The 17,656-nt window shown below is 37.7% G+C and overlaps 1 protein-coding gene across 2 annotated transcripts in view; it reads right to left on the minus strand.

Annotated features, from left to right (window-relative positions):
- Nucleotides 1–17,656, minus strand: part of LOC136875810 (sodium-coupled monocarboxylate transporter 2) — an 89,486-nt gene that overhangs the window by 14,523 nt on the left and 57,307 nt on the right. For both annotated transcript variants that reach the window (XM_068228139.1, XM_068228140.1), the window contains exons 11-12: nucleotides 9,936–10,116; nucleotides 3,045–3,131 (exon numbers count right to left, since the gene is read on the minus strand). In XM_068228139.1, the coding sequence (XP_068084240.1) occupies nucleotides 3,045–3,131; nucleotides 9,936–10,116 (268 nt within the window). The remainder of the gene's footprint in view (nucleotides 1–3,044; nucleotides 3,132–9,935; nucleotides 10,117–17,656) is intronic.

A 17,656-nucleotide genomic window follows, 5' to 3' on the forward strand; every position in this document is an offset into this window, starting at 1 on the left:
TTTTCCACATTTACCAAAAGAGAGCATTTGTATGACTTAGCTATTATGCTAGTCCGCAACGTGTTGTTTTCAGAGGCAGACCTTCTTTTCTAACTCTAGTCGTAATTGTAAGTAACTGTAACACTCTTTCTCGAATAGCATAATTCATTTTTTGATTCTTTTGAGGTTGTCTCCTTTCATTCCGTAAATTTAACTTTAATGTGAACCTCTATGTCAAAGTTTGTTCGTGACCGAAGAGCTTAATTGTTTACCTTGCACATCTTTTGTTTTGTTTCTCGGGTATCAGTTAATGTGCAGTGCATTTATTTGTTCATTTATAATTGTATGTTCATTTTCTCAATAATTATTTGTCTGTTGGGTATATTATTGTAAGTCTTTTCTCACCCATAACGTCATATGTTCCCATGGACCTCATAGGGACCCGCACATTCCACAATCCTGTCTTAGTTGTCATTATTAGGCATATAAGTTCCCAGCCGTACGATTTGATTGTGCGTATTTAGAAGTTTTCTGTCACCTTTCCATGTTCTGATGTGAATTCACCACCACTGCGTCATTTTACTATTTCTTTATTCACATTTTATGTCAATATTTATTATTTTATTATTATTCTATCTATTTAGTAAATTCACAGAGGCTTGCTGAAAGGCATAACAGTCTATAATGATAATGTATGTATGTTATTATTTTTGTATTTATTATTATTGTTACCGTGTTTTTGGTGGTAGTTATGCGTGAAAGAAGGTGCGGGTGTGAACGGGTCTCAAACTACGAAAGTAAAATTAATTTAAAATTTAACCAGGTTATATTTTCTTTTCAAAAACAAAGAAATAACAAGCATGGCAGGTACAAAGTAGCAAGTCAAAGGGTAGTTACAATATTTACAGGACTTAGGGCTTCGAGCCCTGAAAACACAATGCTTGGGCAATCAGCCCAATTTTACCCCAAACACAAGTTTCAACAGAGGGGCAGAAAACCCCATTCATGCCTAGGAGCCCTAGCTCCAAATTACACTGAAAAGCCTCCACGAGGCGTACAACACTCAATTTTTAAAAGAGCCACTCGCCCTCAAATTTAAGCCTCTCCCAGGCCACACCAAACTCCACCTTCAAGTTGTCCTCAATGGACATAAACACAGGGGTAAAATACCCAATCTACTGAGGTCTATTAAATGAAAAGAAGGTTAATTAAATGACCTCTAAGGTAACAATTTGAGAGGAGGCGAACTTGCACTCCTAATACACTTTGATTAAGACCTACTTGGCACTAGGCCGTTAATACAAGGGCTAATCCCATACTAAAGAGGTGACTTAAGAAGAGAACAATTTGTTTTACGTTAACGAAGAATAGGTTGAGAAAAATAAGTTCACCTCAAAGCAATATGAGTGGGAGCTTGAGAGGGTTAGCACTCTCTATCCCAATATGCAGCTTTAAAAGAGAATAGATGAAAAGAGTAGTTACATTTTAGGAAAAGGTTACATAGTGGAAACGCTTCGAACCCGCCCCGAGAGTTAAACTGCCGACCTAGCAAGAAAAGAAGTTATTAAGAGGCCATTACCTGGTGTTGAACAGCTGGAGAAGAAAGAGGCGCTTCCCGCCCCCTGCTATGTACTTTACACACTGAAAGATGGAACAGAAGTGGCCCGGAGACCCTAAAATCAGCAGTTTATATCCTCTCGCGGAAGGTTCTAGGTGTTAGGGGAATGAAAACACCCTCCCACAAACTTTTTATTGGGTAGGATACAGCAACATATTCAAGTTGGGGGAAGATACCTATGATTGGTCAGAAATTAATAACAGAAATTCGGGATTGGTTAAATGCAAAACAAGGGGAAAGAGAGGGGTATACAGCCAACTTAAACAATAACAGAAAGAAATTTAACAAAGAACAAACTTTTGAAATAAAATTTTCTCCAAAGAACAGTTATTTTTCTTCGCACTAGGGTGCACTATTGTAGTTCTTCAGTAGTGTCCTCTAGAAGAGAAAGTTCACACTTCTTACTTCAAGCGAAACAAAAACACGTCAAAAATGACACAGTTCAAAAACTCAAAATTTTCCACGAGGTGACATCTTCTGAGAAAGTAGAGAATTAATAGCGTCAATAAAGTTCAGACTTCCTCCAGCAGAGGAGTTTCAACAGGCGCAACTTTTAAATTAGCGGCGTGGAGGTGTACCGCCCGGTACAATTATAATAATAATAATAATAATAATAATAATACTCATCTGTGTATGCCTTGTCCCTCAACGGTTACAAATTTTATTTTATTTTTACTATAATCTACAAACAAGAAACTATTTTTACACACAGTCACTGTCACTGAGGCACTTACTGCAAGGCACAACATTTGTTTTACATACTATTCCTTGATGAAATTATCCCTGAGAGGATTTTTTTCCCTTTCATGAAAGCAGTATGTCTCCATTCAGTGAACTGTCGTCTGTATACTACAGTGATTTTTTTCTGCAGTGTCTCTTCGTTCATTACGTATCATTGACATTACATCTGGCAATGATCTGCTAACAAAATGTAACTCTCTAGGAGGCATAGTTTTACTCAACGGTCCAGTTGATCTGTTACCACCCTCTTCACAAGCAGTTTCGATCATCATTGAGTTCAGTGCTATTTGAAAGTGTTCAAGTGTGACACTCCATGTCACTGGCTTTATATATGTTAAAAGAACTTCTGAAGGATTCCATTCTGATACTCTGGTGGTGTGTCTTAAAATCTATAGCAATTGAAAAGATGATTAACAAATAACATTGATATTTTTGGGAACATAAAAATGAGTGATACTGTAACTGATTTCTGACCAAGGCAGCGATGGTGTGAAGTCCAGTTAATGTTAGTGGGATGGTTTGGAATTCCATGTAAAACTAATTATCTTGTGAGGATATCAGTGATAATATAAAACTACAAGTTTATCTGTTTAAGTCACCGGTACTCTTTATGTATGGAGCAACTTTCTTATCTAACAGTTCACTTTAACAAATTTTTCCATACCTGTCTTTAAGAACAACATGAAATGTAATTGTTTGATCATACCTTAGAATTTGCCCATGGAAAGAACATCCCAAGTGAGAATATTCCCAGTAGTGAGCCTGCCGTGATCCCAGCCAAGCTCTTGCCAGCCTAAAAATCATATAAGATAGGAAATTAGTATAAGTAGCTGGAAATGATGGAGGACCATCAGCAGATGTGGAAATGTTCCTAAATACACTAGCAAAATACAGAAAAGAGTTCTCATAACAAAGGTTGTAAAAACTACGAGATTGAGTTGTGCAATAACAGTAAGTCATACCTTAAAACTTTATGTGACTTCCTTTGTTGTTCAAAATAGCATTGACACATTTTTGGCATGGATTCCACTAATATTTTTACAAATATTCTTCATCTCTTCATTGTAAAACCACACTTTGATAAACTAACATATCGTACTCAACCATTCTCTTCTTATAAACGGCCCATGAACTTTCAATGGGGTTGACATTGGATGAGTTGCTTGGTCAATGAAACACTTTAGTATCTTTTTCTTCAAAAAAGGAATTTGTGCACTTTTTTGGATGCTTTGGCATGGTGCATGGAGAGAGTTTTTTGTCACTCAGGCACTACCCAGCTTCAAAGGATTAGTTTGATTTCATAAACCTGGATCTATCTAGATCATTTTTAGAAACTCTTATTTATGGGTTTTATTGTATTGAATTTTAATATTTTCATTTTTGCCGAAATTTGTGAAATGTACTACACTGCACACGCAGTTCTGGAAGTGTTAGGTATCAAAATGGCTAAAAAAGTACAATGTAAATTTTAATCTTGTAGCAGTTGTACAGTATTATTTGAAGAAATTTCACATACTGTGTACGAGTTCATTATGTTTGTAAGTACAGAAGATATTATGAGTAGAATTTTGTAAATAATATAAATTTATTAACGATGAGCTGTGTGTTTAATAGAAAAATTCTTAGTATAAATTGTATAATACTGTATTTTAGGAAAATGTCTTCTTCTCTTGTTAATTTAGAATTTAGTGCTTGATAATAATGTATTTTTGTGTACCATTTGCGACTGAGGTGGACACATCTGTACTAATGTATAAAGAGCTAAAGTTTGTTTGTATGTAATGGCTAATCTCAGGAACTACTGGACTGCGCTCGGATGGCCTTCATTTAAACCGCAGTGGTACGTATAAGTTAGGAAATTTGTTTGGAAGGGTAATAGGGAGGTACATTCAGGGAAACGGGATGGCCTAGGGAGCGGTGATAAGGGAACAGGGAACTGGAAATCAACTAGGGGTGACATAAAATTGTTAATGTTGAACTGTAGAAGTATTGTAAAGAAAGGAATAGAATTAAGTAATTTAATAGATATATATTTACCAGATATTGTAATAGGAGTTGAATCATGGCTGAGAAATGATATAATGGATGCAGAAATTTTCTCACGGCACTGGAGTGTGTATCGTAGAGATAGGATAGGAAAGGTGGGAGGGGGAGTTTTCATTCTGGTGAAAGAAGAATTTGTAAGCTACGAAAAAGTTAAAGATGAGACACATGAAATTCTAGGTGTAAGGCTCATTTCTAAAGATAATAGGCAACTTGATATATTTGGAGTGTACAGATCGGGAAAGGGTAGCACTGATGCGGATTCGGAATTATTTGATAGGATAGTCAGCTATGTGGGAAATGACATGGAAAGAAATGTGATTGTAGCGGGAGATCTGAATTTGCCAGATGTAAATTGGGAAGGAAATGCGAACGACAGGAAGCATGACCAACAAATGGCAAATAAGTTAATATGGGAAGGACAGCTGATTCAGAAAGTGATGGAACCAACCAGAGGGAAAAATATTTTGGATGTGGTGCTGATAAAACCAGACGAGCTCTATAGGGAAACTGAAGTAATAGACGGTATTAGTGATCATGAAGCTGTTTTTGTGGTAGTGAAAAATAAATGTGATAGAAAGGAAGGTCTTAAAAGTAGGACTGTTAGGCAGTACCATATGGCTGATAAAGCAGGTATGAGGCAGTTTCTAAAAAGTAACTATGATCGGTGGAAAATGGTAAATAAAAATGTAAACAGACTCTGGGATGGGTTTAAAGAAATTGTTGAGGAATGCGAAAACAGGTTTGTACCTTTAAGGGTGGTAAGGAATGGTAAAGACCCACCTTATTATAATAGAGAAATAAAGAGACTAAGAAGGAGGTGCAGACTGGAAAGAAATAGAGTTAGAAATGGCTGTGGAAGTAAGGAGAAATTGAAGGAACTTACTAGAAAATTGAATCTAGCAAAGAAGGCAGCTAAGGATAACATGATGGCAAGCATAATTGGCAGTCATACAAATTTTAGTGAAAAATGGAAGGGTATGTATAGGTATTTTAAGGTAGAAACAGGTTCCAAGAAGGACATTCCAGGAATAATTAATGAACAAAGGGAGTGTGTATGTGAGGATCTTCAAAAGGCAGAAGTATTCAGTCAGCAGTATGTAAAGATTGTTGGTTACAAGGATAATGTCGAGATAGAGGAAGAGACTAAGGCCAAAGAAGTAATAAAATTTACATATGATAACAATGACATTTACAATAAGATACAAAAGTTGAAAACTAGAAAAGCGGCTGGAATTGATCAGCTTTCTGGGGATATACTAAAGACAATGGGTTGGGATATAGTACCATATCTGAAGTACTTATTTGATTATTGTTTGACCGAAGGAGCTATACCAGATGAATGGAGAGTTGCTATAGTAGCTCGTGTGTATAAAGGAAAGGGTGATAGACATAAAGCTGAAAATTACAGGCCAGTAAGTTTGACATGCATTGTATGTAAGCTTTGGAAAGGCATTCTTTCTGATTATATTAGACATGTTTGTGAAATTAATAACTGGTTCGATAGAAGGCAATTCGGTTTTAGGAAAGGTTATTCCACTGAAGCTCAACTTGTAGGATTCCAGCAAGATATAGCAGATATCTTGGATTCTGGAGGTCAAATGGACTGTATCGCGATTGACATGTCTAAAGCATTTGATAGGGTGGATCATGGGAGACTACTGGCAAAAATGAGTGCAATTGGACTAGACAAAAGAGTGACTGAATGGCTTGCTATATTTCTAGAAAATAGATCTCAGAGAGTTAGAGTAGGTGAAGCTTTGTCTGACCCTGTAATAGTTGAGAGGGGAGTTCCTCAGGGCAGTGTTATCGGACCTTTATGTTTTCTTATATATATAAATGATATGAGTAAAGGAGTGGAATCGGAGGTAAGGCTTTTTGTGGATGATGTTATTCTCTATAGAGTGATAATAAGTTACAAGATTGTCAGCAACTGCAACGTGACCTCGAAAATATTGTGAGATGGAGAGCAGGCAATGGTATGTTGATAAACGGGGCTAAAAGTCAGGTTGTGAGTTTCACAAATAGGAAAAGTCCTCTCACTTTTAATTACTGCGTTGATGGGGTGAAAGTTCCTTTTGGGGATCATTGTAAGTATCTAGGTGTTAATATAAGGAAAGATCTTCACTGGGGTAATCACATAAATGGGATTGTAAATAAAGGGTACCGATCTCTGCACATGGTTATGAGGGTGTTTAGGGGTTGTAGTAAGGATGTAAAGGAGAGTGCATATAAGTCTCTGGTAAGACCCCAACTAGAGTATGGTTCCAGTGTATGGGACCCTCACCAGGATTACCTGATTCAAGAACTGGAAAAAATCCAAAGAAAAGCAGCTCGATTTGTTCTGGGTGATTTCCGACAAAAGAGTAGCGTTACAAAAATGTTGCAATGTTTGGGTTGGGAAGAATTGAGAGAAAGAAGAAGAGCTGCTAGACTAAGTGGTATGTTCCGAGCTGTCAGCGGAGAGATGGCGTGGAATGACATTAGTAGACGAATAGGTTTGAATGGCGTCTATAAAAGTAGGAAAGATCACAATATGAAGATAAAGTTGGAATTCAAGAGGACAAACTGGGGCAAATATTCATTTATAGGAAGGGGAGTTAGGGATTGGAATAACTTACCAAGGGAGATGTTCAATAAATTTCCAATTTCTTTGAAATCATTTCGGATAAGGCTAGGAAAGCAACAGATAGGGAATCTGCCACCTGGGCGACTGCCCTAAATGCAGATCAGTATTGATTGATTGATGTTTCTAAAAATTCTTTCACTAATATCCCTGAGTGCTATAGGCTATATTTTATTTTCAAAACAATTCGAGGTGGTGGTGGTGGGGTGGGGGGGCGATGTGGGGAGATATAAAAATACTAGGCTAATATAGGCGAAATATCAAATTCGTTGTACAAGGACAAGCTCATTTTAAGCCCCTTCATGTAAAGAACAAAACTTGGTAAGCCCTATCGGCCTGAAAACCATGTTTGAAGGCCCTAAAACCAATTGTTATTGAGATATTGGCCCCACACTACCTCTGCTCTAGGAATCGGATAAAGAAATGAACTGCCGTAACCATGGCAACATCAGCTCCAGTATGCTTACAGCAGTGAGATTATCTACAATATACCAAAAACCTAACATGTTACAGAGATATAATTTTATATTTGGAATCTCCTTTAAAATTAAAGAACACAAATTTTTGTTTTCAGAAAATCCTTTTACAAGGTGAGGATTGAAAAGAAGTGAGGAAGGAGTTGAATTCATTATATGAGGATACATATATCTCAGAAACGGAAGATGTTACAGACATTAAAATTTGTAGCTGTACTTGGAATCTCTTTTAAAAATAAATGAATGCACTTTTTCTGCAAAATCCACTTAAGGGGGTGAAATTTTTTTAAAAAGCGGGTGATATTTTAAAATGAGTATTTTCTTCTCTTCTACCAGTTTTCCCACACCTGTGGGGTTGCGGGTGCGAACTGTGTCGCACATGTGGATTTGACACTGTTTTACGACTGGATGCTCCTCCTGACGCCAACCCTATGTGTAGGGATGTAATTACTATTGCGTATTCCTGTTGTGGTGTGCTGAGTGAATATGGAGAGGAGAGTGTTGGGATAAACAGAAGAATTAATCAAGCGTGATTAAAATATCCGACCCAGGCCGGAATCAAAACCGGAATTCTGTGAACCGAAGGCCTCAACGATGAACTCTCAACCAAGGAGTGGGGCAGTTTTTAAAATTAGTATATCTCGTAAACTTAACACGTTACAGGTGTGAAAATTGATATTTGTAATCTCCTCTAGAAATAAAGAACCTTTTCTTGACTGTTACTCACATGTAGAGTTCCATGTCACATGTTATAGATTTAGCTCTGCCAGTAGCCTGGTCATCCTAGCCCCAAAAGGCAGTGCCACAAATGTGGTTTACAAAGAGGTTCTGGCGTAAATGAAATGCAATTTTTTCAGCGAGTTTTTATACTTTAGGGATTTTCAGATAATGTCTTAGTGCAGTACCGAGGAACAATTAATTTTTATCAACTTACGAAATCCTCACGAGCGTAGCCATGGGCAGCAGCTAGTTAGCTAATAAAGTAATTTTGATTTGATTTGAAGCACGTTTCTTGTTGCTATTTTCCTTCTATTACCTGCTTATTAATGAAATCTTGAGTTGAAATTTGAGAGTTTTTTCTTGTGTTCAATCACTTTTCTAAAACATAGAAAGGTATAAACTGCATTAGTTAAATTGCTTATGATTTCTAGTCCTAATATATTAGTTCCCGTGCTTAAATATTAATTTAGAGGAACCATTTATACAGTCAATAGTATTGTATGTTGTGAACTCTTTGCTTATTAGTTCTTTTTTATGTTGTATGTGAAAGATTTGATTTATCTGATAATAGTTTTTTATAACCTGTTAAGCAATACTGGTAAGTTTTACACTGAAAAATTTATTCTGGACGATTTCCAACAAAAGAGTAGCGTTACAAAAATGTTGCAAAGTTTGAGCTGGGAAGACTTGGGGGAAAGGAGACGAGCTGCTCAACTAAGTGGTATGTTACATGTTGTAATTCTCATGTTAGGTCCGTATTGAAATGTACGTAAATACAAAGTATGTTACAAGTGTTACTTTTTTTAATATCCACCTATTAAATACAAAGAGATCATTTTTTAGAAATTAAATATTATTATAAAATTTTAAGGGACAGGTTTTGCCCACATTAAGGGCATCATCAGCCTCAAACTCAAACCTCTATGGTGAAAAATCAGGATCCTGATTGTTCTTATAAGTTGTAAAAAGAGGATATAGTCTCAGACATTCCTTTAGGAAAGCTATGTCTTTAATTAAACTGCTAATCTTAACCTTCAGGTTGAGAAATTGGTTTAGCATATAATAGGCCTGGTTGGCTTTTACATTACATGTCATAATTCTTTCCTAAAAGAATGTCTGAGACTATATCCTCTTTTTACAACTTGTAAGAACAATCAGGACCCTGATTTTTCACCATAGAGGTTTGAGTTTGAGGCTGATGATGCCCTTAATGTGGGCAAAAGATGTCCATTAAAATTTTATAACAATATTTAATTTCTAAAAAAAGATCTCTTTATATTGAATAGGTGGATATAAAATAAACCCACTTGTAACATACTTTGTAGTTAAGTGGTGTGTTCCAAGCTGTCAGGGGAGAGATGTCGTGGGAGGACATCAGTAGACGAATAAGTTTGAGTGGTGTCTTTAAAAGTAGTAAAGATCACAATATGAAGATAAAGTTGGAATTCAAGAGGACAAATTGGGGCAAATATTTGTTTATAAGAAGGGGAGTTAGGGACTTGAATAACTTACCAAGGGAGTTGTTCAATAAATTTCCAATTTCTTTGCAATCATTTAAGAAAAGGCTAGGAAAGCAATGATAAGGAATCTGCCACCTGGGTGACTGCCCTAAATGCAGATCAATACTGGTCAGTCGGTCGGAGAACATTTTGTCCTAGTGACAACCCTATAATTAGGGATGATAAATAAAAAGCAAAATGAATTTTTAAATTTCATTGCTAGATTTACTTACTTGTATGAGTGTTCCCATCTTCTCTACTAGAAAGACCAATCCCACGCAGACAGTTCCAATAACAACCACAATGATTTTCATTATAAAACTTGCTCTGGCTTCTGATATAGTTTTCAAGCGTGGGCGAATCAGATCCTCGAACAGTACACCAGTCATTGAGTTGAGCCCAGTGGACATTGAACTGTTGGAGGAAACACATTTTAAGTATGAGTTAACAGGTGATGTGCACTGCTCTTTCTTCGTAAGTTATAGTGAACTCGTGTTTTCGTCCTGAGGTGGTGCAGGGAGGTGAGCTGCATGTACCAGGCCTCCTGTCTTTCTTAAATTTCTGGCAGGATCGGCAATCAAACCTGGGGCCCTGAGGACGGCAGCTAATATTGCTAACCATTACACTACGGAGTGATACACGTCTTTATTTATTCATATCAGAAACCTACAAATCTTCTTCCTCTGCAGCTTGTCCCACATCTGTTGGGTCGTGGGTCCAAACTGTGTCGCGCATGTGGATTTGGCCCTGTTTACGGCCTGACGTCAACCCTGCGTGGAGGGATGTAATTACAATCGCGTGTTTCTGCGGTGTGTTGTCTGTCCGCAAGCCAGAAGAATGAATCAGATGTGATTAAAATCCCTGACCTGGCCGGGAATTGAACCCGGGACACTCTAAACTGTAGGCCTCAACGCTGACCATTCAGCCAATGAGTCGGACTCAGTAAGCAACAAATATACACTATATGCAGAGCATTCGCCAAATTCCACAGTCAGATAGTTTTTGTCTGGAAGCACATTATTTCTGGGGAGTTTCCTTACTCGCAAGCATCAAGTCCTGCTCAGAGCAGGAAGATGGATACAAATGGCGCTGATTCATGTAGTTAGCTGCCTCTTCTTCACCACAGATGCACCTGGTGTCTTCTGATGTGAAATCATTTGAGAGAAGATTAGGGAACTTGTCACCCGGGTGATAGCCCTAAATGCAGATTGGTGGGGACTGACTGATAGAGCAGGTTTAGATCTACCACATCACTTTATAAATGAGGGAGAGCTGCAGAGCTATAGAATTGTTATTTCTTGCAATAAGTGCTTCAGTGACAGTGACTGTGTGGAAAAGCAGTTTCTACTTTGTAGATTATGGCAAAAATAACTGTGGTCTTACCAGACACCACTGTCTGACAGTTCTCGTGAATAAATATTTGGATGTTGTTTCAAACAAAAAGAATACAGTTACAATTGTTGAAACTACAACACTTTCCAGGGCATGCATTAAAAATTACTTGCTTGATGCTGTTACAAAATATTTTAAAACTAGCCTTTTTCATGTTTGCTAGACTAAGTAGACTAAAAGATCGTTCAATCAGTAATACTGACTCTGACAAGTGAATTATTTTCATTTATTTCCAATCTCACACCTAAAGAGATCAGACATATCAGTGTTTCCTCTCATGAACATAACATCACACATAATATCAGTTATACTGTCCAATCATCAGCTGTTAAATGATGGGGCTGACAGAAATGAGGTTGAACGTTGAGATGCGTAGTATGATCCTAGTTTTACATTTAAGGGCACATCAGCACCTCAAAATGTTGTATAAAAGTAATGACTAGTGTTGCTGTGAATTAGCATTGCATTGATGCACGACAACACAAGGCCACACTCAGTCAACTGCACGCATGAGTTGCTGCGGTGCTGCCAGTGGGAGGTAATGGACCATCATGTCCAGATGTGCCATCGACTGATATCAAGCCTGGGCCATTTAGAAATATCTACGTGGAAGAAAATTAGGACTCAACTGTAATGTTCAGTGAGCTGTTATACCTTGATATTAGACATCTGAAATCGATTTCTTCTATGACGGGACAGGTGCCTTCTTATGCCATTAAAATTAGCACAAATATACAGTCAATGCGTAAGAAGAAAATGTACCAACTTCCTTTTGTTTTATATGTGCAGGTAAGAGTTGCAAATACAAGGGGCGTTCAATATGTAATGCAACACATTTTATTTCTCAGCCAATTTCAGTTTTAAAACTTGGAATTTTGTTTGGGACACCTTTGAACATTCCTGCTTCATCTCATAGAGTTTCATTAATTTCTGATAGGTGGCAGCGCTATAACTAGCCCTCAAAATGGCATCTATAATAGAGGTGCATATGAAACAGAGAGCAGTTATTGAGTTTCTTTTGGTGGAAAACCAGGCCATCACACATATTCATAGGCGCTTGCAGAATGCCCACGGAGACCTGGCAGTGAACGAAAGCACAGTCAATCATTGGGGGAGGCGTCTTTCATCATCACATCACCGACCTCTTATTCTCAGCATTTAAGGACACTTTTATTCTCCATCCCGCATAGTAGGGAAAATAATACAAATCCACCAGCAGTAAAAGTTCATATAACCACACTTCAGCTGAAAATTGTAGTGTAGATACAGTATATTTAGATAGTGCCGTATCTAGCCTGCTATATTTGTGTGTTATCTTTTGTGTGTATCTATTAGAGTGTAGTACTAATAATAATTTGTCTAAGCATTTAGCTTTGTTGGTAATCTTGGAGTACAGTAGTTCCTGCAAATTTCATTTCTGTTTGTGCTTAGTACTGACATATGGTACCGATATTGTAACTAGGATATGTCTGAAAGAAGTTTAAAAATTACTGTAGTGTACTGTACAGTAGTATACGAGTAGCCTAATATCCTATCAGAATTTAGTGTGCTTATTTTATTATTGTAAAATATTTGTGTAGTACTGGTGTAGTAGAGGTATCCGTAGAAACTCTTACTAAAATTCTGTTGTTGTAATTAGGATAGGCTTAATTGCAGTTTGGAATTGTGTAGTTCTTGTATATTCCTTTCGATATTCAGTAATTAACAGCAGATAAAAAACAGAGTATGACTAAGTAGTACCGTAGTGTAGTCGTATATTAATTACCTTATTGTTGTGTGATCTTTGAGTACTATCCCAGGCAATATATTCCTCCGTTCATTTATTTTTTGCAAATAAATTATTTTATTTTTATTTTCATTTTTTCCGTAAAGAATGGCTAAGTAGTGCGAGTGTATGAACTGTGGGTGTGGCGAGGCATTGAGGGGTATGAGGGAGGAGTTGAAAAGTTTGAGGGAGATAATTAGGATTCTCACAGAAGACAGGAAGGAAGATAGGACTCCCTCAAACAATGTACAGGTTACGGTAGGTGTACAAGAGGGAGGGGAAGGAAAGGGGGGAGTTTTAGAAGACAGGTGGTCTAATGTTCTAAGGGGAAGGTGATTGCAAGCTAAGGGCTCTATTCAGGATCAGAATTCAGGACAGGTGTCTGTGCGAAATTGGTACGAGTCACTCCAGGCAGAACAACAGAGGGAAGATGAGGGACAGGGAACTGTTGGTGAGAAGTGTGGGAGTAGGAGGAAGGGAAAAGGTAGGAAAGGGAATGTAGACTAGAGGATAGGAAAAAGACAGGTGGAACAGGGTCATGGGAAGGAGAAATGGGAAGAGGAAGTAGCTTCTGCAGCTATCAGGAAAGATAGGTCCGACCAGGAGGGGAGGGGATCAAATGAGGTGGGTAGGGTTGAGGCTCTGGTCATGGGGGATTCCATTGTTAGACATGTGGGGAAAGTGTGTGGAGGAAAGGGAACCAGGGTAGAGTGTTATCCAGGAATTAGGTTGAGGCAGATGTTGAGGAAAGTAGAAGAGAGGGAGGAGGGGAAGGAGAAGGTAGTAGTGTTTCACGTTGGTACCAACAACGTAAGGCAAGCTAATATAAGTACCAACATAGTTGGAGATGTGTGGGATCTCGTAAATGCAGCACGGGTGCAGTTTAAGAAAGCAGAGATTGTTATTAGTGGAATACTGTGTAGGAGGGATACTGACTGGAGGGTGATTGGGGATTTAAATGAGACTATGGAGTGGGTATGTGGGAAACTGGGAGTGAAATTTCTAGATCCTAATGGGTGGGAGGGAGATAGGGATCTGCACTCAGATGGCCTTCACTTAAACCGCAGAGGTACGTATAAGTTAGGAAAATTGTTTCGAAGGGTAATAGGGAGGTACATTCAGGCAAACGGGGTGGCCTAGGGAGTGGTGATAAGGGAACAAGCAACTGGAAATCAAGTAGGGATGACATAAAATTGTTAGAGTTGAACTGTAGAAGTATTGTAAAGAAAGGAATAGAATTGAGTAATTTAATAGATATATATTTACCAGATATTATAATAGGAGTTGAATCATGGCTGAGAAATGATATAATGGATGCAGAAATTTTCTCACGGAACTGGAGTATGTATCGTAGAGATAGGATAGGAATGGTGGGAGGGGGAGTATTCATTCTGGTGAAAGAAGAATTTGTAAGCTACGAAAAAGTTAAAGATGAGACACATGAAATTCTAGGTGTAAGATTCATTTCTAAAGATAATAGGCAACTTGATATATTTGGAGTGTACAGACCGGGAAAGGGTAGCGCTGACATGGATTCAGAATTATTTGATAAGATAATCAGCTATGTAGGAAACAACATGGATAGAAATGTGATTGTAGCGGGAGATCTGAATTTGCCAGATGTAAATTGGGAAGGAAATGAGAACGACAGGAAGCATGACCAACAAATGGCAAATAAGTTAATATGGGAAGGACAGCTGATTCGGAAAGTGATGGAACCAACCAGAGGGAAAAATATCCTGGATGTGGTGCTGATAAAACCAGATGAGCTCTATAGAGAAACTGAAGTAATAGATGGTATTAGTGATCACGAAGCTGTTTTTGTCGTAGTTAAAAATAAATGTGATAGAAAGGAAGGTCTTAAAAGTAGGTCTATTAGGCAGTACCATATGGCTGATAAAGCAGGCATGAGGCAGTTTCTAAAAAGTAACTATTATCGGTGGAAAACGGTAAATAAAAATGTAAACAGACTCTGGGATAGGTTTAAGGAAATTGTTGAGGAATGCGAAAACAGGTTTGTACCTTTAAGGGAGGTAAGGAATGGTAAAGACCCACCTTATCATAATAGAGAAATAAAGAGACTAAGAAGGAGGTGCAGACTGGAAAGAAATGGAGTTAGAAATGGCTTTGGAAGTAAGGAGAAATTGAAGGAATAGAAAATTGAATCTAGAAAAGAAGGCAGCTAAGGATAACATGATGGCAAGCATAATTGGCAGTCATACAAATTTTAGTGAAAAATGGAAAGAAGGCAGAAACATGTTCCAAGAAGGAGATTCCAGGAATAATTAATGAACAAGGGGAGTGTGTGTGAAGATCTTCAAAAGGCAGAAGTATTCAGTCAGCAGTATGTAAAGATTGTTGGTTACAAGGATAATGTCCAGATAGAGGAGGAGACTAAGGCTAAAGAAGTATTAAAATTTACATATGATAACAATGACATTTACAATAAGATGCAAAAGTTGAAAACTAGAAAAGTGGCTGGAATTGATCAGATTTCTGGGGATATACTAAAGACAATGGGTTGGGATATAGTACCATATCTGAAGTACTTATTTGATTATTGTTTGGTTGGAGGAGCTATACCAGATGAATGGAGAGTTGCTATAGTAGCCCCTGTGTACAAAGGAAAGGGTGATAGACATAAAGCTGAAAATTACAGGCCAGTAAGTTTGACATGCATTGTATGTAGGCTTTGGGAAGGCATTCTTTCTGATTATATTAGACATGTTTGTGAAATTAATAACTGGTTCGATAGAAGGCAATTCGGTTTTAGGAAAGGTTATTTCACTGAAGCTCAATTTGTAAGATTCCAGCAAGAAATAGCAGATATCTTGTATTCAGGAGGTCAAATGGACTGTATCGCGATTGACCTGTCTAAAGTATTTGATAGGGTGGATCATGGGAGACTACTGGCAAAAATGAGTGCAATTGGACTAGACAAAAGAGTGACTGAATGGGTTGCTATATTTCTAGAAAATAGATCTCAGAGAATTAGAGTAGGTGAAGCTTTATCTGACCTGGTAGTAATTAAAAGGGGAATTCCTCAAGGCAGTGTTATCGGACCTTTATGTTTTCTTATATATATAAATGATATGAGTAAAGGAGTGGAATCAGAGGTAAGGCTTTTTGCGGATGATGTTATTCTCTATAGAGTAATAAATAAGTTACAAGATTGTGAGCAACTGCAACGTGACCTCGAAAATGTTGTGAGATGGACAGCAGGCAATGGTATGTTGATAAACGGGGTTAAAAGTCAGGTTGTGAGTTTCATAAATAGGAAAAGACCTCTCACTTTTAATTACTACGTTGATAGGGTGAAAGTTCCTTTTGGGGATCATTGTAAGTATCTAGGTGTTAATATAAGGAAAGATCTTCACTGGGGTAATCACATAAATGGGATTGTAAATAAAGGGTACAGATCTCTGCACATGGTTATGGGGATATTTAGGCGTTGTAGTAAGTATGTAAAGGAGAGGGCATATAAGTCTCTGGTAAGATCCCAACTAGGGTATGGTTCCAGTCTATGGGACCCACACCAGGATTACCTGATTGAAGAACTGGAACAAAATCCAAAGAAAAGCAGCTTGATTTGTGCTGGGTGATCTCCGATAAAAGAGTAGCGTTACAAAAATGTTGCAAAGTTTGGGCTGGGAAGATTTGGGAGAAAGGAGGCAAGCTGCTTTGACTAAATGATATGTTGAAGTCGAAGAAATATTCACGTTTATTAAATTCCACCTATTCAATACATAAAATACATTAAAAAATGAAAAACTACAACCTGTTTTCCATTGACCGGGTCAGGGATGTAATGAATGAAACATATATAGGCTGTTATTACAATGGGGTCAGCACTCCCACGGTGATTTGTTAATGAGTGATAAATGCTATGAAATGATAATGGTGAGTTTTGCTGGAATGAAAAATGACAGGGAAAACTGGAGTACCCGGAGAAAAACCTGTCCTGCCTCTGCTTTGTCTAGCACAAATCTCACATGGAGTGACCGGGATTTGAACTACGGTATCCAGCGGTGAGAGGCCAATGCGCTGCCATCTGAGCCACGGAGGCTATAAAATACATTAATATACATTAATATTTCTTTGACTGCAATGTACAATTCAATACAGACCTAAATATGAGAATTATAACATGTAAATGGTATGTTGCGAGCTATCAGTGGAGAGATGGCATGGAATGACATTAGTAGATGAATAAGTTTGAGTGGTGTCTTTAAGAGTAGGAAAGATCACAATATGAAGATAAAGTTGGAATTGAAGAGGATAAATTGGGGCAAATATTCATTTATAGGAAGGGGAGTTAGGGATTGGAATAACTTACCGAGAGTGATGTTCAATTAATTTCCAATTTCTTTGCAATCATTTAAGAAAAGGATAAGGAAACAACAGATAGGGAATCTGCCACCTGGGTGACTGCCCTAAATGCAGATCAGTATTTAATGATTGATTGATTGATTGATTGATTGATTGATTGATTGATTGATTGATTGATTGATTGATTGATTGATTGATTGATATCAGTCGAGTGGTACCATGCAGGCATACAGGCCCTCACATTACAGTGGCGTAAGGCTGTAGCATTGAATGGAGGTTATGTTGAGAAATAGGGTATTGGAGCAAAAGATTTGGGGAATAGTGTGGTGTATTTGAATCCTCAATAAAACCAATCTGCTTTTAGAAAAAAATGTGTTGCATTATGTATTGAACTCCTTTCATATTTATGCAATGAGAGGTCCTGTTACTCTATTTACTGTAGCAACGTCACATACATCAGTACCAGAC

Source organism: Anabrus simplex, chromosome 6 (assembly GCF_040414725.1).
Source record: "Anabrus simplex isolate iqAnaSimp1 chromosome 6, ASM4041472v1, whole genome shotgun sequence".
NCBI lineage: Eukaryota > Metazoa > Arthropoda > Insecta > Orthoptera > Tettigoniidae > Anabrus > Anabrus simplex.